Genomic DNA, 23,640 nt, shown 5'->3' with positions numbered 1-23,640 from the left:
GCTCTTTGAGGGCAGACAGGGACTATCTTTTTTTTCATTACCACATCCCTCACTCCCCTCATCTCCCCCCTGCCCCACCATGGGAGGCCTCCTCCCTTAGCACGGTGCCTGGTACATGGTAAGCATCTAATAAATATTTAATAACGATGATGGTAGTGTCATATATGTTCACCTGAAATAAAGAAGACTACCAATGTAGCAAAACATAGGATCTCTAATAGAGGCAAGGGAATTACAATTCAGAGACACCAGGAAGTAACAAGGTACTGGAGTGTCCAAGAGGGGTAGGGTTAAATACATTTCAATAGGGAGGGAGTCCCAGGGGGGAGCCACAGCTTCAAGAAGCCATTAAATAAGCTGTTTTGTATAACAACTGAAAGTCCATAGAAGAGTCTAAGGAGGCTCAGGAGTCCTAATAGCTAGTCCTCTTTTCTTTCTTTTCTTTTTTTTTAAAACTAGTTGGGATGGTCCTCTTTTAACTGTTATCAGTTCTCCTCAGGCAATTTGTAGCTCTGGATCTGGCAAGGTCAGCTCTTGGTTAGCTGCATTCAACAATAGTTAATATCTATATAGCACTTACTAGAGGCCCCACACTATGCAAAACACTCTACAATTAATTATTACCTCATTTGATCCTGACAATAACCCTGGGGGTTAGGTGCTATTATTATGCCCATTTTGCAGTAAGATGGAGGTTAAGTTACTTGCTCAGGCTCATACTTTGTAGATTATGAGCTCTCTGCTGTTAAATTTTACAGAACAAATACTTTTATTAAGGGAATTTATTCTGTAAAGTTTGGATTCAGTCATAGGGCTGTACTTGAGGACCTAGAGGGCCACATCTGGCCTGGAGGTCCCAGGTTACCCATCCCTGAGCTGGGCTGTCTCTCAGTGCCAATGGGGCAGGCTCCCGAGCTATTGTGCTCATCTAAAAGTGTGGTGTCTTTGCCTTTGGTCCCAGGTCCCTGAACCCAGCTTTCTCCCCCACCTTCATGGGGAGTGACAGTCCTTCTACCCACAGCCTCCTCACAACAAATCTGGGAAGTAGATGCCATAATTATCCACATTTTACAGTTGAGGAAACTGAGGTAGACAGAGGTTAAGTGACTTGTCCAAGGTCATACAGCTAGTGTTTGAGGCTGGATTTGAACACAGTAATCCTGACTCCAGTGCTCTATCCATTGCTCCATATAAGTATGCTTAAGTAAACAATAAGAAAAATTATTTCTAATGTAAGAAAAACTTTTCTTAAGATTAAAAAGGATACAATTCAGATATAATGCTGGCTACTCCACATTCACCCCTAGCAATGGTCAGGCTAGGTCAGAAAGGAGTCCTCATACTGCAGCGTGCCTTCTCTCTGCTCATTTTTTCTTATTTATTCTGTATACAGCTTGTTTGTACATAGTTGTTAGCAATTTGTCCATTAGCAGATGAGCTTCTGGAGGGCAGGATCTGTCTTTTACCTTTCTTTGTATCCCCAGAGGTTTAGCACAGTGCCTGGCACACAGGGGGCTCTTAATAAATTCTTATTGACTCAGTGACTGAGCTAAATCTCTGAACCCAACTCCCAAGCCTCAAGACGCAAAGAAGCCTCTTTGAAATGAAAGGGCCTCCCCAACTACTAACCAGCTCATCCTCCATGAAAAAAGCTACTGCTCCTATCATTCATTGATGGGTTTAGTAGACATCGGAATTTAATCTGCTGCACTCTGCCCAGGAACCAGGTGGAGCGGAGGAAGGGGGGGCGGGAGGGGGTGTAGATTAGCTCTCACCTTTTGGATGGAGGTCCACCTGAGCCTTTAGCTATGGGCTAAAGAGAACCTCTCCCGTTCCCCTCCACCCCCCACAGTTAGTCCTTCTCCCCCAAACCCTCCCCACAAGAAACACTCCAGCCCTGGAGAATTCCCCTCCTGCCTGCACCCTCGGGCCTCTGTCTCTCACTTAGCCCAGAACGGTAACGGTTATTAACGGCAGCAAATAAACTGCTTCGCTTAGGGCTTTGGGTTAGCCAAGGGTTAGGTTAAGGTCAAATCTCAGGTCTTGGAAAAGTCCATGTGAGGTACCCTAGGTAGGCACTGAACTACAACTCCCAGCATCCTACGGGGCAGCTCGTGCTCTTAAGAAAGTGTCCACCCTCCCTCACTTTTGAGGCCCCTCTTTCCTCGAAGGGTATCCGAATCCTGAAGACCTACGGGGACCGTCGCTCCTCCAAGGCGACTTTACTGTTAGCTGCGACCCGCCCTCTGACCTCGTGATTTCTGGGTAACGTAGTCCGTTCTTATCGGTTCTCAGAAAATGAACCCTCCCCTTCTACCCGTTCGTTCCCTTCCGTAAAGACTACAAAGCCCAGAAAACATCGCCGGTTCCTCCTCGTCCAATAGCAGTCCCTCATGAAGCGGGGCGCGGAGCCCGGCTCTCCCAACTCAAGATGGCGGATAAGAGTGAGACAGCAGTGAAGCAGCAGCCGCCGCCGCCTCCGACGCCGCAGCTGATGGAAGGGAACGGGAATGGCCATGAGCACTGCAGCGACTGCGAGAACGAGGAGGAGAACAGCTACAACCGGGGGTAACGAGTTCCTCCGAGCCCGCTTCCTAATCCGTCTCCTCACAACCTGGGTCTCGGGGAAGGGGGAAGGGGGCTTGTGGGGAACAGCCCGGAGCCTAGCCTAACCCCACCTTCGTATTCTCATTTGCTAAGGCAATGGGATTCTGACTGGTGATTGGCTACTTTCTTTGTCAATTACCAGGGGTGGGGACAGTGCAATCTAGGCCTGAGATATTCAATACTCCTATTATATAAAAGTTCTCTGTTATAGTAGTACCTCAGTGTGCTACAGGCCCAACTGAGGGAGGGGTGTTTTTTGTTTATAATTTTTGTGGCACAACATTTTGGATCCCAATCACAATGTCCTCCAAAGAACGGAAAGCTACAGAGAGAGAGAGAGAGAGAGAGAGAGGGAGAGAGAGAGAGAGAGAGATGCCTGGTGTAGAGAATAACCTATTGCCAATAAACTAGCAATAAATAGTTCCCTTTAGTATAGTGCTTTTACCAGCGAAGAAGCTCAACAGGCTTTACAAACCATAATTACATTGTAAAATAATATTTTGTATCCTTATGTTGCTGCTCGTCACCACCAAAGGATCTCTAAGTCTGAAGGGCCTTATAAACTCTAGGTGGTAGTTAAAAGAATCTGATGCCCCTTGTCCCAAACAGGCCATAAGATTCATGAACATCATATAATTAGGTATACTAGCATATTTGTACCGTTATCTGTCAAAGTTAGAGGCTGCCAGACATAGTAGTTAGAGAGCTGGCCTCCCAGGTTGCTGCTAACCTGGGCACTAGTTGGACCTCTGAAATCTAGCCTTGTGAGAATAAGAAAGTCATTTAGTGCTCTAGGCAACCCTGTAAAATTTATAAGTTACAGATGACTTGCTGATTGCATCTGCATCAGGAATTTCAATACTGAGAGTTCCCAGATAAAGGCTGATTCTTGATGACAGGGACTGTATGGTTTTTGTCTTTGTATTTACTGTGCCTGGCACACAGCGTAGGCTTAATAAATACTTGATGAATTGATAAAATCACTGGTCCAGACAAAAACAAAACCATCCAAGTACCTTCTCCCACAAAATTCAGCTCCATAGAATGGAGTTGTGTGGCTCTGGGTCTAATACTGCATCCTTTGTTCAGCATTTTGAGGAGAGTAGTGATTATTAAACTTCCTTCTCTAGCCTTAAGACAACAGTTTTATACAGTACTATCCTCAAAAAGAAGGAAATTGATTTGGGCATAGGAGTGTGAAAGATTTTTTTTTGTATGGGTCAGGTTTTTGCCTTAGAGCATCCAAACCATTGCTTACAAGCTAGAGCCAGCCATTTATTTTCACACTGTTTCAGAGTTTAAGTTCTTTACCAAAAGGTCTGGTGGTGTGTGGTAAGGAGTGTGAGTTTTATCATAGTAGCCATGCTGATAATTTCTTGTATTGGTCTTGGCCTAGCAACAAGAATCCTCCAAGAAGTGAGAAAAAGACATCCTCAGAGTTTTGGTTTTATAATTTAATATAATGTCGCAATGAAGTATTTCATAGAAGATAACATTGTTATAAAAGCTTACATTTTGGCAGATTGCTGAAAATAACTTAAAAGGAGGAAGCAGAACAGGAAGGAAGCTGCAGTTGTTGTCCCAGGGAGAGGTTAAAGTCAGGTATGAGAATTGCTGAAAGTGAAAGTCATTTCTGGAGCTGGAGAACTAGTCTTTTTCTTTTCTCTTTGGATAATTTGTTTTAACCTTCCTTGCAGAACGGTGGCTGTGAGTACATCCTCCTCTCTCAGTCATCTGTCTATAGGACTAAAGCTAGTTTTGTTTTCTGTAGTCTCCTTTTCTGTTTCTAAAATCCTTTTGAGAAATCTTTCTCAGAACCTTTTTGTTGTTATTTACAGTATAACAAAGTGGCAGCTTTTTTAGAAAGTAAAGTTCAATACTTGGTTTTGTTCTGTTGGCACAAATGAGTTTTTAATGTCAGTCTAGGTGTAGAAATGTGAATAAATGAAAAATGAAGGCTGCATTGTAGAGGGAAGGCACTAGTTTTGGTCCTTAGACTTTAAAAATGTGTGTGCAGCTCTTATCTGAGTTCTTTGCTTCTGGTGTAACCAGAGGGACTCAATTCTGCCCTTGTCCCACAGGTGTAAGACTCTTTTCAGTCCCTTATGCACAGAGTGAAAAAAAATCACAGTTCACTTCCACCACCTTTTTTTTCTTTCTCCAAAGATTAATGTTACAAATTTTGTGCATTTGTTAAGTGCCAAAATAATTTTATAATCTTTAGATGTGGGGTAGAAACCTTCTATAGAGTACCCAGTGAAAATTAATAGTAGGAAAGGTATTCTCTTAGGCCTTTATATTGGTGTTGATCGTAGCACATATGAGTTCACTGAGTAAATGGTAACAGACTTTGAAATTGAATTAGGCACACTCTTTATGTCTTGGAGTTATCATTATTAATTTTTTAAAACATTACATGATGAAGTGCTTTCATAGATATTCTCACATGATTTTCCCAGTAGACTGTGAGATAATGACTTAAGTCTTGATCTCTTAGTAATTTTGCATTCTTTATTAATTAATAGAACATAAGCATTCTGGGTGAATGCTGTAGAAAAATGAACTTGTGTGCAAATTTTTTTCTTCTAATTTTCTAAGAAAGGGTGTTCTTCTTAAGAAGGGTATTAGGTATTTGAATAAATAAAATTCATATTCTTATTTGTCTTAAGATGATTTTTTCTGGACAGATGATCTTGGACTAGATAATTTCCAAGATCCCTTACTAAAATTCTGTTATTTTAAATGATAAGGCTATATAGAAGCCTTTGCTGATCTGTATGCTTTATGATGGTGGTATTTTTGTTGTTGTTATTTGTTTTTTAATGTGGAACTTCCAAAGAAGTAGTAGTAGTACAAAACATTTCATACCATAATAGAGAAAAAATAATAATCGATGTTTCTCGGAATGAGAGGGATGGATCCAATTTACTTCCTGAATTTCATAGTGGTTAGTATAATGAATATATACTCTAGGCTCTCAGGAGAGTTCCTCTGTGCTGTGCAATATCAAAACAGAATTATTTTTGATTTCCCTTGTCACCAATCCCATTGAGATGCTGATAAGCCTTTGGGTTAAAAGCCCATTGATCAGGGTGCGCATATTCTTTGGCATTTTCTCCGTCATGAGATGGGAACATATTCTCTTTATATATTTCTCTACAATGGCATATTCATTAAAATTTTTTTAAATTCAATTTTATTTTATTTTCAGTTCTGAATTATCTTGCTCTCCCCCCCAATGAGATGGCAAGAAAAATAAAATCCATTACAAATATCTATAATTATGCAAAATAAATTCACACATTAGCCATGTCCGAAAAAGAGAGACAGAAAATATGTTTTAATCTGCAATCTGAGTCTTCTTACCTCTCTATCTGGAGGTACATAGCATATTTTATCATGAGTCCTTTGGAATTGTGTTTGGTCATTGTGTTGGACAGAGTTACCAAGTCTTTCAAAGTTGATTATCTTTATAATACAGCAGTTAATTGTATAAATTGTTCTCCTAGTTATGTTCACTTTACATAAGTTTATACAGGTCTTCAGGTTTTTCTGAAGCCATCCCCTTTATCATTTCTCTGGGCACAATAGTATTTATCACATGCATGTATCATGTTCAGCCAATCTGAAATTGATGGACATCCTCTCAGTTTCCAATTCTTTGTCACTTTCCAAACTCAATATTCAGTCAACATGCTTGCTGTATGCTGAGCATTATGTTTGGAGATGGGGTAGAATTACAAAATAGAGACATCTCAGCCCTTGAGAAGCTTACACTCTACTGGAGGGATCATTTTAATATTTTCTCCTACCTCTCAGTCAGAAGGATTTATCTTCCATGGAGAGGCACAAGAGAAAAGAAAGGTCTTAGAAGTATATTATATAAATTTGCTTTTAGTTAAGCAGTTTTGTTTTTATTCTTCAGCTGCCCCGTGTATGATACTTTCTATACCCATCTGATGGCTTATGTTTGCTTGAGGCTCATGAAGAGAAGGAATCTTTTTCAGTCTGTTTTTCCTTTTTCCCTCCAGCATCCAGTTTTCAAAACCAGATCAAAGCAGAAACAGAGAAACCTCATTACTGATATCAAATAAGCTTTCTAATTTTATTTCCCAATTAAGAGGAGATTTAAAAGGAAACTAATCAAGGACTGCTTCAAAGAGAAGAGAAGCTCAAAAGAAGAAGAAATGAGGAGTAAATGAGAATCTATTTCAGGGAGGCTGCTTCTCATGGCAAGCCAGTTTTGCTGATTCTTCACATTTCTAGACTAACCTGCTCACCAGTTTTATTTCCTAGTTTTACTAACAGTTATTAATTATTTATTAACAGTTTATTAATTTAACATTAACAGTTAATACTGTTGCTATCTTGGGGTTAAAAGACTCAAGCAGATACATAGCGTTCTCTTCAAGCCTGCTGTTCAAAGTGCTGACTTTTGGTAAGGAATTCTGATTTATTTAGTGGAACTCAATTTTTATTTTAAGATATAATTAAAAGATCCAACTTTAGTTAATGATTTTTTTTATTTTAAATTATGAGCTAACTGTTTCCTCAAACCTCATGAACTCTTGCATTTCATCTCAGCCACACACAGCGATGACTACACCTTTGATTTTGATATTACTCAGAAGTGTTCCATCTCTGAGATCAAAAACTGATATTCATCAGTCGGTCTGATCAAAACCTGTCATTCCATCCCTCTCTATGGCTTCCCTCTCCTATTCTTTTTCTTCATCATGACCTTCAGTTTCTCTACCCCTTAGTACTTTCTCAGTTCATTACCTGGGTTCTGATTTAATTTTCTCTCTTCCTGTTCTCAATCCTATGGTTAACCAGTTCAGTTCTACACTGCCCTGTGCTCAAATCCCTTGTCACCTTGTATTTTGCCGAAATTGCCTTGTTAAAATTTAATCCTGGGTAGTTCCTGCTATCCATCTCCTTTCCTACTCACATGCTTCATAATGGAGGAAGTCACCCAATTGAGCTGACTGGGTTTACCACAAATTTATGTTATCTGACCTCAACTGGGCCCTCACTGCATTAAGTCAGTACTTTTATCCTTTCCTAATTGACATACTATCCCACTTGAAGAGACTGTTGAAGACCTCCTTTTCCCTCAAACTTTCCACCTTTCCCCCCACCTTAGCAGAAGGCCTCACTTTATAATGTACTGAAAAAATTCATCCTGAGCTCCCTTTTCCTCCTTTCTTCCTTTTACATTTCCTTGAATCAGCCTTACATTCTATCCTCTTTTACTCTGTCTGATGAAGAGGTGGCCATTCTCACCACCTCACTACCTGTTGTTTTTGATCCCAGCCCCTCCCAAGTCCTTCAGCAGATTGCCCCTATTATTATCTTCAACTGTCCTCTCATCTTTAACCTCTCCTTTTCCCCTGGTTCCTTCCAAGTTACTTACAGACATGCTTTAAAAACACTCACTAGGGCGCTATCCATCTATTATCCTGTATCTCCCTTTCTCAGTTAAACTCCTTTAAAAAGCTGTTTACACTTGTTGCTTCCATGTCCTCTCTACTAATTCTCTTGTGAGCTCTCTGCAGCTTGACTTCCAACCTCATTCAGCTGGAACTGAGCTCTCCAAAGTTATCAGTGCTCTCTTAATTGACAAGTTTAGTGGACTTTTCTTAAACTTCATTTTTCTTGAGCTCCCTGTACCATCTGACACTGTTGACCATCCCTCTCCTCCTGGATACTCTCTCCTCTCTAGGTTGGATTTTGTTTTTTTCAATTGATGTGTCTTGGTTCTGCTTTGCTAGAGCTTTATCTATGTCATGCCCACTACGTTCACCTCAAGGCTCTGTCCTTAGCAGTCTTTTGTTCCCTCTTTATACTCTCACTTGGTAACCTTATCAGTTTCCATGGGTTTACAGATGATATTTGCATCCAGCCCCAGTCTCTTTCCTGTCCTCCAGTCATGCATCAGCAGCTGCCTTTTTTACCTTTCCATCTGAATATAGACATCTTAAATGCAACATCTCTAAACCAGGACTCATTTTTCCCTGCAAACCTGTCTGTCTTCCAAACTTCTCCATTTCTGTTAAGAACTTCACCATCTTTGTAGTTCTCCAGGTTCACACCTTTTTTGTTGTCCTCTGCTGCTCACTCCCCATAGTCAAATCAGTTTTCAAATCTTGATATTTCTACCTCTACATCATCTCTTTGATCTGTCACCTTTATCACTAGTCATACAGCCACCATCTAGGTTTAGGCTCTTATCACTTCTTTCCTTGACAATTGCAGTGACCTCCTAATTGGTCTCCTTGCCTCAAGTCTCTCCCAATTCCAATCTTCTGCCACATAGCTGCCAAAGCGATAATTCTATAATATATGTCTGATCATATCACTATCCCCTTGCCCAGTAAAAGCTTCTTTGCCTTTTAAAGCCCTTCACACCCTGGCCCCTACCTACACGACTTCCAGCCTTGTTACACATCTTTTGTTTATAAGACCGTATCAGGAATGTCTGATGTTTACATCTAGAATTAGATGTAGATGGTCATAACTCAGTCTTTGTAGTGATGCTCATTCTTTATCTCTCTAACCCACTGACTTTTCTGAGATGTCTAAAGAGTTCCATTCCCAACTTCCTTGATGCCTTTTCCTGTTAATGGGCTAAGCTTTCTTCTAGGTAGAGAATATGAAGGAGTAAGAGGAGAAAGTACTTGCCTTTGGACCAGTTCAGTCAGTTCAATCTTTGACCTTTTCCTGAGTTTGTTAATATGGATTTTGTAGCTTTTAATTTGGCTTTAATAATAATAGCTTACACTTATAGCACCTACTGTGTTAGGCACTGTGCTAAGTGCTTTACAATTATAATCTCATTTGATCCTTACAACAACCCTGGGAGATAGGTGCTGTTGTTATCCCCATCTTACACATGGGGAAACTGAGGCAAGCAGGCTAAGTGACTTGCCTGGGGTCACAAAGCCAGTAAATATCTGAGGCTAGATTTGAACTCAGGTTCTCTATGCACTGCACCACCAGTTGCTCACCAATTTCTTCCACATAGACCATTATACCATACAAATTTGGTGACAGTTTTCAGTCAGTGCTTAAATAAAGTCATGGAAGAAGTTTTTCAACCATGGTAGTAATTACATATAGACAACAGCCACTTTTACTTTGGAGTTGATAGGCCATTGTCTAGAATAGCATTTATACTTTTTGTTCTCTTCCTGGAAATACTAGGCCTTTTGTACCCTCTTGTTCCCCCAAAATGAATTTTCCTCAAAGAGTTTTTCATACTGAAGGCTTGACTAGTGAGCTGGGGGAATGAGGTGGGACAAAGCTGAAATTTTAAAAATTCTTTGCCACAAACTAGTTTTTGGTTTTTTCACTGAACCTCTGTGGCAATCCTAAAATCTTTGTATTTTGCAGAAGAGTGCCAGAGGTGGTTTTATACAAATTGTTGACCAGTGCAAACATGTGGAACCTTATGTACTGTATTAATGGTCCTGCATACTCAACAGTATGTGAACTGGGACTCTGGAATACTCCATTGTACGCTATGTGATCTGCCATCTAGACAGCCCCTTATAAATACCATTTCATTTGCCATTCTTGGGGCTGTCTGGATTCTAATAGGATTACAAATGTAAGTATCATACCTCATGAGTAAATTGGTTTGCCAGAAAGATTTCCCTATGTCTAAAAATAGAATCAAAAGGATATTAAAGACTAGAGTTTGTTTTCACTAAATTGTCCCAAAAATCTGACTTGTAGACAAACAGATAAATTGATATTTCTTAGGGCAGAAACTGAGAGGCATAAGTTGCTTATTTGTTCCCTGAATTATTTTTTTCTTGGTCTTAGGCTATAACCTAAAACTATGATGTATGTTTTAGATATTGATGCCATTTTAAAAAATTACAGTGTTATCTATTATAGTAAGAATGGTGTTGGCACTGGGGAAGACAGGGCAATAGGAAATATATATTAAAAACTTAAGCCAGTAGCTTGAAACTGTATATTTACTTTGCTTTCATAGCATGCTTTTGATTTTAAAAAATTTTGATTTTCTTTTAATTAAACAAAAAACAGAAACAAAAACACCAGAGTCCTTTTCCATAGACTGTATTAAGTGTTTTTGTTGGCAGTCTTTGTTATTTGAACTTTCACATTTTCTTTCTTTTTTTTGGATTTAATCAAGCAATCAATAAGTAGTTATTGAATACCTACCATGTGTTACACTGCTTTCTACTTTCAAAAAATTTAAAATTTAATGAAGTGACACGAGACAACAGTGAACCTTCTTGTGGGTACTGCTTCTATGTAATACAAATGGAAACCCCTACATGGCTTAGTAGGAAGTCATCAGGAGGGACCAAAACATCCATCACCCTGTGGCCAACCTGTTGATGAGGAGTCTTTTAGAACGTGACTAGCCTGGTCTGTGATCAGCAGACATTATGGTGCCCTGGGATCCTGCTGGAAGCTTTTCCAGCTTGTTGTAGGTCCCACTATAGCTCATGCTTCATATGACCTCTAAGAGCCCATGTCATGCCCTGTGCTGAGTGTAGGCATCAGAAGAAATTGGTTTGCCAGAAAAGTTTGAGGGGGAAATTGTTGTATCTAATACAAAATCAGTATCGGAAAAGAGAGAGATTAACCAAGCTTGGAAATTAGGGCAGCAGAATATAATGGTAAGAACTTTCTTCTTACTCAGGGGACTTTGGGCAATCTACTTAATCTTCCTGAGCCTTAGTTTACCTTATCTATAAAATGGGAAAGACAGTGTGCAAAATGATCTCTCAGAGTCCATGATTTGATTGGTGGAGACAGTGGAAACTTGAGCAGAGTTTTAAAGGGAGGTAGGATTTTGGTAGTCAGAAAGGAGAGAAAAAGGTATTTTAGGTGAGGGGACCAGCAAGTGCAGAGGCACTAGGGTAGGACTGAGCACAGCATATTCATGGGCCTGCCTGCATGAAGGGGAGAATGTATATTTGGGGGGGGGGGCTAGGAAGACATCAAGTTGATTAGGTAGATTTTATAAGCTAGAGGAGTCTAGACTAAATGCATTAAGAAACAGAGATCCATTGTAAGTTTTAAAGCAAGGCAGTGTTGTAGTGAAAGTGATATTTAAGGAAGAAAAGAAATGCTGACAGCTGTGTGCTTGATGGCTCGGTGGGAGGAGAAATGGAGTCAGGAGGACTAATGGGAAGGTTGTTGCAATCATTTAGACATGAGGTGAAGAAAATGGAGAGGAAAAATCAAAAGGATTTTGGTAACTGACTGGATAGAACAGATTAAGGAGAGAGATGATTATTTTCAATATTTTGAAAATGATAATGTTAACAGAAATAGGAAAATTGGTGTGGGGCAAATGGTTATGCAGGCCAAGTCTATTTAAGTCTTAACAATAAAGCCAACATTTCTTATTGAAAATATGGGAAGGAGAGCAGGGATTACTGTAGTGGGATTTAAGACTTACAAAGCACTTGACATACATTATCTTCTTTGATCCACACACATCCATCTGAGATAAGTACTATGGGTATTTTTTAATTCCTATTTTTCAAATGAGGAAACTGAAACTCAGGTTAAATTACTTATCCATGGCACTACAAATGGCAGAGGCAGGGTCTGAACTTAGGTCTCCTGACTTGAAGCACAATACTTTTTAATTGTATTACCCTTGGTAGAAAAGTCAGGGATTTTGTTTGTGCATCTCTTGAAAAGTCAGGGCTGTGAAAATGCAGTCTTTCCTCCTGGGCCCTTATTTGATGAAACAGAAATTAATGGTTAAGAATTGAAGACCCTCCTGGTACTCTGGCCAGTTCTTCAATTTCCTCTACTCTAGTGATATCCACTTTCACCTTCTTTTGGCCATCCGTGGTATTGGTCATACCTTACCTTAGATGGTACCTTAGATATCTCAGACATTATTTTCTTACATACCTTAGACATTACCATCATTTGACACTTGTCCATTTTCAAAATCTGCAACTTAAAAGTTTCTTCTGATCACGATCTCCTGTCCTTCTGCTTTTCCTACTAGTTTCTTAGTTTTACCATGGTCTGTGGTCCCTACATCCCTCCCTGTTCTCTCAGTCATAGGTGATGGGATCTATGAGGTAATAGGATGTAGAACTGGAAGGAAGGAAAGAAACAAGCATTTATCAAGTGCCAGGCACTGTGCTAACTGCTTTATAAATATCTAATTTGATCCTCACAACAACCCTGGAAGGCAGTTGCTATTATGATCCCCATTTTACAGATGAGGAAACTGAGGTAGACAGCAGTTAAGTGACTTGCCCAGGATCTTACAGCTGTCGCCTATGGTGCCACCTAGCTGGGAGGAACCCCAGAGGCCATCTGGTCCAAACCTGTTATTTTTATAGATGATGAAACTGAGGCCCAAGAAGGTTCATAGGATCTAAAACCAAAAAGGGACCTCAGGCAGTCCAATCCCTGCATTTTATAGATGAAACTGAGACCCTAAAAGGTTGAAAGACTTGCCCAAGCTCACACATGTCATAAGCCTCAGAGACAGGATTTCAAGTCAGGTTCTGTGGCTCCAGAGAACCACTTTTTCCACTGGACTGGACTGCCTCTCTCTTGTGGTTTCCCTTTCTTTCCCATCACCTTCAGCCGTGTCAACAGGACGTCATCTTCCACTCTCAAAGCCCTTGCTTGCCCTGTAATCCTCCTGATATTCCAGTCCTTTTAAAGTACCCAACCCTGAAACATCTTTGTATTTGTCTTCCCTGTTCCATCTGTAAGCTACCCAGAACTGCTAGAAGTCATGAAATTTTGCTAATTGCAAATTCACACTGTTTAAACTCAGCTTGACTTGTATAGCAATCTTTTTATTCATCAATGTTTTCCTAATCCAGTCCCTGTAGCAGCTATTACAAACCTCTGTCCTCTAGCCCGTAATTCCACCTATAACTGTTTCTCAGTAGCTGCCCTTGCCTCTCACTTTATTGAGAAGATTCAGGCCATCTGTGTCTCTCCTCTGCACTTCTAAATCTTTTCTTTAGCTTTACCCATTTTCTTCTCCTTTTTTTCCAGGTTCAGAAGATGGTAGGTTTACCCTTCTACTTAATAGCCTTGATCCCATCCCTTCCCACTGTCTTGAAGACCTTGCCCCATTGATCATTCTCTCTTGGTGGTGATCTATACTTGCTACTTCCACTTACTCAGTCCCTTGAAATTTGGCTTTGTCTCCACTGAAACCACTCTCTAGGGTCACCAGGTACTTTTAATTGTCAGATTCAGGGACCTTTTCTCAGTCTGTGTCTTCCATGGTGAAATGGAAAGAGATTGGATTTGGAGGCATATTTCCACATTAGCCATGTTGTGAAAGAAGAAACAGAACAAAAGGGAAAAGCCACCAAAAAAAGTGAAAATAATATGCTTCAATCTGCATTCAGATTACATAGTTTCTGAATGTGGATAACATTTTCCATCATGAGTCTTTTGGAATTGTCTTGAATTATTGTATTGCTGAGAAGAGCTAAGTCAATCATAGTTGATCATCGCACAGTGTTACTTTTACTGTGTACGGTGTTCTGTTTCTGCTCACTTCATTCAGTATCAATTCATGTAAGTCTTTCCAGGTTTTTCAGAAATATATCTGCTTGTCATTTTTAATAACACAATAATATTCCATTACATTCATATACCACAAATTGTTCAGCCATTCCCCAATTGATGGACATTCCCTCCATTTCCACTTCTTTGTCCCCAGAAAAAGCTGCTGTAAATATTTTTGTACAGGTAGATCCTTTTCCCTTTTTTGTGATCTCTTTGGGATACATCCCTAGTAGTAGTATTACTGGATCAAAGGGTATGCATAGTTTTATTGACTTTGATATATTTCTGACTGACTTCTGGACATCTACACTTGGATATGCTATTGGCACTTCATACTCAATAAATCTGCATTTTAACTTATTCTCTTTCCTTACTAAACCTATCTCACCTGCCAATTTCTCTATTTCTTTTAGTGGGACCACTGTCTTCCCAGTCACCCAGGTTTGAAATGTCAGTCATCTTCCCAGTCCTGCAGCCAATGTCCAGTTAGCTTCTAAATCCTGTCTATTCTCCCTCTGCAATATTTCTTGTATTCATCCCTATCTTTCTACTCCCACTCCCACTAGGCCCTCCTCATCTCTCTCCTGGACTTTATATCCTCCTTAACTGGTCTCCTTGCCTCCAGTGTCTTACTCCTCTAGACCAAGAGTAAGCAAACTGAGGCCCAGCAAGTCTGTTTAAAAATGTTAATCATTCGTAGCTTGCAGGGGTTACACAGGTCTGATTCAGCTTTCAGGCAGTAGTAGTTTCCTAACTCTTGCTCTAGACCATCCTTCCCACGGCTGCCATAATAATCTTCCTAATGCACAGGTATGACCATGGAACTCCCTTGAATCCTTACAAACTGTAGGATAAAATACAGACCCCTTAGGCTGCTACTAAAGGCATAGGTTTCCAGTCTCTCTTCCAGTCATTTTTCATACTATTTCCTTTTTATTCTCATCTGTATAAGCCCAGCTACACTACTAACTATTCTCATACCTTCATGCATTTCTCAGAATTACAGAACTTGAAAGCTGGAGGAGACCCTACTGGCCACATAGCCCATTCCATACACAACAGAATCCCTGCTATAGCATACCCCGCAAGTAGTATTTGTTTAGACTGTGCTTGGACTTCATTTCTAAACCTATCTCAGGTGTGTCTCCCCCATGAAGCTTTGCCTGATTCTTTCTAGCTGAAAGTTCCCTTTCTTACCTCATTTTCTCAGTGTTCTTTGTCTAGATTACTCTTTTGTTCTAAAACATCCTTCGTGTCATGCATATTTGTATAATCACCCATCTATTAGATTGTAAATTCTTTGAGGCCCTTGAATGTAGAAACTGGATCATTTTTCATCTTTTTTATTCTCAGTATCTAGCGCAATGTCTTTGTATATATTTTGATAGCTCTATGATCTCCATGATGTGGGTACTTTTCCAAAGCTGTATATTACAGCCCACCCTTCCCTCCAAATTCTGCACCACTGAGTTACCTCATCGTAGTGTGCAGGTAACTCTTTGTTCTTAAAGGCGTATTCCCAGCATAGTGCTACTTCTGGTAGCTTCTGCTGTGCTGAAAAGGCTTCAGTACCGGTTCTGGTTATAGACTTTGTCTTCCTTTCAAGTACTAAAATGGGCTAAGTATGGAGGTAGACTAGTAGGCTGACCAGTAGGCTCCACTTGGTGATGAATTCTTTGGCCATGGCAACCCATGATACACAGCCCTTACATATAATATTCACTTAGTAAGTGTTGAATTGAATTAGAATTTAGATGACTAATCCATCCCCTACTGTGATATATTTTCTGTTCCACCCTCAAGTAGATTTTATTATCCCATTGGATATGGAAGAGGAGCAGAGTTATAGAATAGAGTTCATGTTATCTCTGAAGTCTCTCAGTGTGCTGAAAATCCCACTTTGGTCTTCTGGACATGGTCAAATGAACACTTCAGCCTATTCCTAATAAAAAGCATTAAGTTGACTTACTAACTTGTGGCTTCTCCCCTACCTACCCCCTTCCCCCATTTCTTCCTTCATCCTTGATTCACAGGAACACATCTGACTATATTCTCTTTAGGCATTTTGACTTAAAATTACTTATTTGTCTTTTCAAAGTACCATTTCTTGATTGCATATATTCCCTTTATCCACTGTTTTTCTTCCAATTCTTTTAACTCTAATTCTCAGTCAGATTCATAACCTGTTTTTGAGAAAAAGGAGGAAGAAAGAGTACCTACTTCCTTGCTTTCTGCTCAGAGAAAAGAGGCTTTATCCCATGTAGGAGAGCTCCTTTCTGAGATTTATGCCTTGAGCCTCCTAGGAGGTAAGCAGGATTTTCTAGGAGAAGAGATAAACGTTCATACCTCCCACTTCTTACCACTTATCTATACTTAACCTCAGTTGTCAGCACCCATCTACTCTTAGGAAAGGCCTAGGAATAGAAACCCTGCCTCTGGAAAGGGGTGAAGATAAAGGAAATTGGAAGTCACAGGATCTAAGAACTGGAAGAGACCTCAGGAGCTGTCTAGCCTGCCCTAGAATCCCTCCTACCACACATCCCAACAAGTAGTTCCAAGCCTTATTTTGAAGACCTCTGAATGAAGGGAAACCCACTGCCTCTTGCGTCATTTCATCCCATCTTACTCTTGGATAGTTCTGATCGCTAGAAAGTTGGTTTTTTGTTTTTAAAGATTAAGCCTAAATTTGCTTCTCTGTAACTTACCTTCTTGCTCTCAATTCTGCCTTCTGTAATCAGGTGGAACAAGTCTAATCCCATTTTCATGTAATATACCTTCTTTGTACTTGAAGACAGCTATCTTGTCTCTTTTTTGTCTTCTCCCCTCCAATCTGAATATCCCCAGTTCCTTCCGACAGTTCCTCATGGCATGTCCCTTTCTATCTTATTCACCTAGTACAGGACACATCTCCACTTATTTATGTCTTTTTTAAAATGTGACAGCTATAACTGAACACAGTGTGTTCATTGGAATCTAAATAGAGCTGAAGTTAGCAGAACCATTACCTCTCTTGGTCCATACTTTATGCCTATTTTAACACTGCCTAGGATAGCATTAGCTTTTTAAGATGCCATGTCATACCATTGGCCCACTAACAGTCATATCTTTTTTACAGGAATTGTTCAAAGATAGAAATATTTCAGTGTCTCTTTCTGCTAGACCTTATCCATCTGTTCATTCCTCCATTGAATTTTGTTTCCAAGAAAAAACAACAGTGTTCTGAAAGACTGTTGTGTTTTTACCTTTGATCCTAGAATTTAAAAATGAAAAGGAAGCTAGAGGTAATGGAGTCCAACTTTCTCATTTTACAGATGAGTAAGGTAAGACTCAGTGAAGTGATTTACTTTAGGCTTTTCCTGTTAATATCAGGTGCCATCCAGAGAGTATAAACCTTCTATAATTGATTTGAAGATAGGTTCCAGCACTAACTTAATTGCTGAATAAAGTAAGTTGTACTTGCTTTGCTATGCTATGTGTAAAAGTTCTGGCCGGACTCCATTGTGAAGGACACCAAAGAGATTAGCTGAATTCTAGAACTCTTCTTATGGTTTGAATCTTAGTTTATAGGGAGCAGAAATATCCTTTGATGATGTCCCTGATGAACCTGGATCCTGGTTTCTTCAGAAATGGAACCAAAGCATTTGGGCCCATTCTGATTTTTCTTGACTTCTTTGGTTTAGGGATGTCCAGGGATTTAGCAGCCTAAGCCTGGTCAGTTGCCTTACTAGATCCCTGTAGTTTCCTGCAATGCTCAAGGCATTTGGCCCAATCTCTTGTAATGAAAGATTTATAATTCTAAAGAACAAATTTTGGGCTACTGTTGTGCATCAAGTTGGACTACTTGGAAGTCTCCCCTCAGGCAGTCCTTTTAATGTGGTTTGGATGTAGAAAAAGTTGAGCATTCACAATATACTTTTATAGAAAGTGGCTTAATACCTGGAGTTCTGTAAAAGGACCAAGTTTCTATCCTCCCTGAGCTCTTAAACTCTGTATATTTGGTGAGCAGGTTAAGACAGGACTTCCCCCCCCACCCCCAATTACACCATTCGTTGGTACAAGCCTGTACAAGGAAAACTATACCAACTTCTTAGTTTTTTGTGTCTTCGTGTACCTAGGAGTTAATCTGGCATTCATACTGATAATATATAAAATAAAACAAGATTCCTACTACTGTTTCTTCTTCCATAGCTACTAATACTTACAGTAGCATGAAAATATTTCTATTGGCTATCCAAAGCAAATTGGAAATAATTATAAGCAGGATTACAAATTTTGCCGTGCCTTTGATGACCACAAGCTCAATTTTGGAAATTTGTGAAGTGGGTGAGCTCATCTTTCGACCATTCCTACTTCCCAAAATAAAAGCAGTCATCACATACACTTTGCTCATTTGAATTTGATTTTTCTTCCTCATTCCTAATGTTCATACTCTGTGCTACATCACTTCACCCAACAGAACAATATCTTAGTACCTTAATCTTGATCCTTTTTAGCCATCATTCCTTTACTGCTGTATTATGAACATGATTTCATCTAAGTCATTTAATAGTGCTTGGTCATACATTCCATAAACTGATATAAATGAGGAATTAAGGGCAGGGAGCTATTTCATCACCTAACAACTACTAGAATTTAAGTTTAGTAACTTCTCTAGAACTCCTGGGGCTGATGGAAAAGGATTACTATCCCCTGAATAAGTAAACTCAATGAATATAAATGGGCTGACTGAGCAGATATATCTGTGTATTAACAAAATTGAATTACATATTTTATTACTTTAGGAGATCAATTATTTCATCAGGATCAGTGCTTCACCCATTAATGTATATTATAACTTTTTGCTCCTTAATAGATGATTTCATGAGTTGCTGTGGCGAAAAAAAAATTGTTCTTGGTGCCAAGGTTTTCTGAACATAGCCAAGCTGGTCCTTAAAGTCTTTAACTCATCGGTCCCATACTCTTTTTTTTTTTTGCGTGTCGTTTTTTTTTTAAATTTTATTAATTTATTTTGATTTATCAACAATCACTTCCATATGCTTTTGAGTTTAAAATTTTTCTCCCCCTTCCTCCTCTCTACCCTCTCCTAGATGGCACACATTCTGATATAGGCTATACATTTACATTCCTATTAAACATATTTTCACATTAGTGAAGTATAAGTAAAAATTAAAACCAATAGGAGGAACCATCATAAAGAGGAAACAAAACTCAACAGAAGGGGGAAAAATGATAATGATTCAACTTCCATAGTTCTTTCTTTGGATGTGGATAGCATTTTCTATCACGAGGCCTCTGAGATGTCTTAGGTCCTTGTAATGTTGAGAAGGGTTAAGTTTAACAATATTAGTCATCGTATAACGTGGCTGTTATTGTGTACAAAGTCCTCTTGGTTCTGCTCACTTCACTCAGCATCAGACCATGTAAGTCTTTCCAGGTTTTTCTGAAGTCAGCCTGTTCATCATTTCTTATAGCACAATAGTAGTCCATTACATTCATATACCACAACTTGCTCAGCCATTCCCCAATTAATGGGCATCCTCTCAATTTCCAATTCTTTGCCACCACAAAAAGACCTGCTATAAATATTTTTGTATGTGTGGATCCTTTTCCCATTTGTATGATCTCTTTGGGATATAGCCCTAGAAGTGCTATTGCTGGAACAAAGGGTATGCACATTTTTGTAGCCCTTTGGGCATAGTTCCAAATTGTTCTCCAAAATGGTTGGATTATTTCACAACTCCACCAACAGTGTATTAGCGTTCCAATTTTCCCACATCTTCTCCAGCATTTATCATTTGCCTATTTTGTCACGTTGGCCAATCTAATAGGTGTGATGTGGTACCTCAGAGTTGTTTTGATTTGCATTTCTCTAATCAATAATGATTTAGAGCATTTTTTCATATGTGGGTCCCATACTCTTTCCAGCTTGGTAAAGGACTTGGCAGACTTGAGACAAGGAGTCCATTTAGGAAGTCATTGCAGTTGTCCAGGAAAGAGATGATGAGGGCCTAAACCTAGATAGGTGGTGATTGTGTGAGTAGTGATAAGGGAACTAATGGAAGAGGTGATGTAGAAACAGCAAGATTTGAAAACTGATTGAATTCAGGAGTAAGGAGCAGAGGACAACAAAAACAGGTGCAAACTTGGATAACTAAAAAGATAGTGGGGCTCTTAACAGAAATAGGGAAGTTTGGGAAAGGGTTGGATTTGCAGGAAAAGGTGGGTCTTGCTTTTGAGATGTCTGGAGATGAGAAAGTCTAAAAGGCAGCTGCTGATGCTGAACTGGAGCGCAGGAGAGAGAATGGGCCTGGTCATATAAGTCATCTGTAAACCCATGTCAGCAGCAGGGAGGAACCAGTAGATAGGGAGAAATTGAAGGATTAGTAGGGTATGGCAGTGAACCACTGGAGGAATTGAGAGGGGGTATGATCAGAGACATGTAGAGGGGTGGCCTAGAGGTGAAGAGAAGGGGTGGGGGGAGCACACAATAAATGGCTCTGTTTTTTAATTATATCATGAGTCCAGGCCTTCAGTTGAGAGGGTTGGGGGAGTGAAGGTGAGGGAGGGTGGTGGAGATAAGAAGTTTGCAGTTGCCTCAGTTAAGAGTAAAACAGAGAATTAGGTAGGGAGGAAGAGAAAAAGGATTACCTTAAAGTGAAGGCTGCTTTGAAGTTAAATAATGATCCAGTTGGGTACACCATCCGGTAGTATGTGAGTAGGAGTGGAAGAGATGAATGATAGGTGTAATTCATGGTTGGTGTTGTCAAGGTGTGTGTGGTGATAGGACAAGGGACAAGGGATTAAAAATACAGGGTAATGTATAATTGAACAGGAAATGGCACGACAGAGATTTGTAATGGTGAGCATGATGATAGATACAAGGTAGGTAAGGAGATAGTGAGGGAGCCCCTAGCTGACCTTGATGAATTCAAATTCCTGCCCCAGATGAAGTATATACATCCATAGGTCCCAAAAGAACTAGAACATATGATTGCCAAACAATTGTCAATGAGATTTGAAAGATCGTGGGCAATTCCTGGGAAAATTCTAGAATGGATCATTTAAAAGATGGCTGCCAAATAGCCATAAAAGAAAGTAGCTATTCTAAGGAGCTTCCTTGGCTTTATCAAGAATAGGTCATGCCAGATTAATCTGACAGGATCACTAAGCTGATGGAGGAGAATGCCATGAATGTGGATTACCTACATTGTAGCAAAGCTTTTAAAGATGGAGAGATGCAGACTAGATGATCATATGATCAGATGGGGATGGTCAGACTCAAAGAAAGCATAGTTGTTGGTGGTTCACTGATAATATGGCAGGAGGTTTCATGTGGAACACCCCAGGGATTTGTGCTTGGCCCTGTGTTGGTTAACATTTTTTCAATGACTTAGATAAAGATATAGATTGTACTTTTGTCAGACTTGCATATGACACTAGGCTGGGGAGGATAGCTAACTCCCTGAACTACCAAGTCAGAATCCTACAATCCTACAGTAAGAAAAGCAGGTGGGCAAACAAGGGTAAACAAAAACAAGAGCAAGTCAGATCTGGCCTTCTATCCATAGTTTGCCCATAGAGCATTGCTGAATTTATTAAGATGAAGTTCAATATGAAAAACTGTAAAGCTTTACATTTAAACAGTCAGCTTCACAAGTATGAGATGGAGAAGGTGTGGTAAGCAGTTTTCTGAAAAGGATAGGGGAATCTTAATGGACTTTAGGCTTAATATGAGTCGTCAGTGTCATGTAGCAGTCAAAAAAGCAAATGCAATCTTGGCCTGTATCAAGAAGAGGACACCCTCCAGGAACTGGGAGATGATAATCCCACTTTGCCCTTGTCTGTATTGTTGTGCTCAGTTCTGGGAACCGCAGATAGAGAGCACTGACAAACTGGATTGTCCAGAGGAGGGCAACCAGGATGATAAAAAGCCTCGAGGCCATGACAGGTCTGTGGATCAAGTGAAGGAATTGGGCATGTTTAACCTGGAGAAGAGAAGACTTGGGGTAGACATGGTAGCTATCAGTATTTGAGAGGCTTTTTTTGTGGAAGAGGGATTAGATTTCTTTAAGGATGAAACTAGGTGAAGTAGGTAGAAGTTACAAAGAAACAAGTTGAAGCTTCATGTCAGGAAAAACTTTCTGGCAATTAGAGGTATCCCAAAATGGAATGGGGTCCCTGAAGAGATACTGAGTGCCCCTTAGAGATCTTAGAGGCTGGAAGACCCCTCAGTTATATTATAGGGATCATTCATTCTTATACATTCCTTGAGTGTTCACTATGCATGAGACACTGAGCTTAGAGCTAGAGGTACAGAGAAAGGCAAAACCACAGTCCATCCCTAATAAGGAGCTCACATTCTAATAGGGGAGACACTATAGACTAGTTGGCCACTGAGGTCCCTTCTAACTCTCCAATTCTTTGATTCTTTGAACCAATTTACTGGTTCAAAGTTAAGTGGTTCAGATTTGAAAGGACAGTGTAGCCACATAGGCCATGGTTGCCTGGGAAAGTACTGAGACATAGCCGGATTTTAGGTCACCGTCAGGACAAAGAATGGGTTTAAGGCGAATAAGGCATAGGAACAATGGGTTTAGAAGAAATTCTGTAGGTGAAACAATAGGAGAGTATGACTGGAATACTTTGAGGAGATAGTAAGATCAAGAGTGTAACCATTACTGTGTGTGTAGGTGAGGCAGAATGAGTAGGTTAGGGGGATTAAGTAGATGGAACTGAGGAGTTGGATATTTGAGGGAACATCACATACCCTAGTATAAGGGTAAGTGTTAGGGTAAAGAGGGAGACTGTGATCCAGGAACTGAACTCAGTGAGAAAGGAAGAAATGTTCTGGGTTAGATTCACACATGAATCTTCTTACTTCAAATCCAACAGTCTTTCTAGTGTATTCTACCTCTCTGTTAGTTTTGTTGTGTTTGATCTTGTTTTAATTAAAGAGATACTTTAGTAAATTGTTACTCAGGAATCTCAAAAAGTGAAAAGCTTAGGTACCTCAGTTTCTTTTACATATTCTGCTCTCCAAAGCAGAGTATAGTGCCTCCTCTGGTTGCTTCCCCAAAGTGGCACTCATTGATAGAATCCCCATAAAGCAGCTACTACAACAGGGCCCATGGAAGTACCTGGGTACTTCCTAACGCTTCAGGTCTGGAGTACAGTGGGCATGTATATATAGGGAACATATGTGGCTAGGGCAACACACAACTACAGAACTTCAGGGCTTTGATGCTCTTACTCTCCTAGTGGAGTCCTCACAAAGCTTCTTGTTAGATGTGATATCTCCTCCTGGTCAAGTAGCTCTGCTTCTAAGTGGAGCTTGGAGCTAGTGATAGAGGTGGGGAGAAAGAAATCTCTTACTTTCATTTCTGTCTCCCCTTCCCCAGTTTCCTTTTAGGGCTCTGGTTCTTCCTCCACTGCCAGGTACGAGCCTGGAATGCCTTACGTTCTCCAACTGCAGGTCTA

General features: G+C 40.0%; 1 protein-coding gene across 1 annotated transcript in view; it reads left to right on the top strand.

Moving 5' to 3' along the window:
• The first annotated feature begins 2,308 nt into the window (after positions 1–2,308).
• The window catches only part of NMT1 (N-myristoyltransferase 1), a 57,183-nt gene continuing 35,851 nt past the window's right edge, over positions 2,309–23,640 (top strand). The window contains exon 1 of the mRNA XM_020997412.2: positions 2,309–2,568. Within this exon, the coding sequence (XP_020853071.1) occupies positions 2,432–2,568 (137 nt within the window). The 5' untranslated portion in view covers positions 2,309–2,431. The remainder of the gene's footprint in view (positions 2,569–23,640) is intronic.

This window comes from Phascolarctos cinereus, unplaced genomic scaffold (genome assembly GCF_003287225.1).
Source record: "Phascolarctos cinereus isolate Bilbo 61053 unplaced genomic scaffold, phaCin_HiC Scaffold_5;HRSCAF=322, whole genome shotgun sequence".
Classification (NCBI taxonomy): Eukaryota; Metazoa; Chordata; class Mammalia; order Diprotodontia; family Phascolarctidae; genus Phascolarctos; species Phascolarctos cinereus.
The sequence above is the reverse complement of the archived record's forward strand: the minus strand, read 5'-3'. Positions and strand labels throughout refer to the sequence as shown.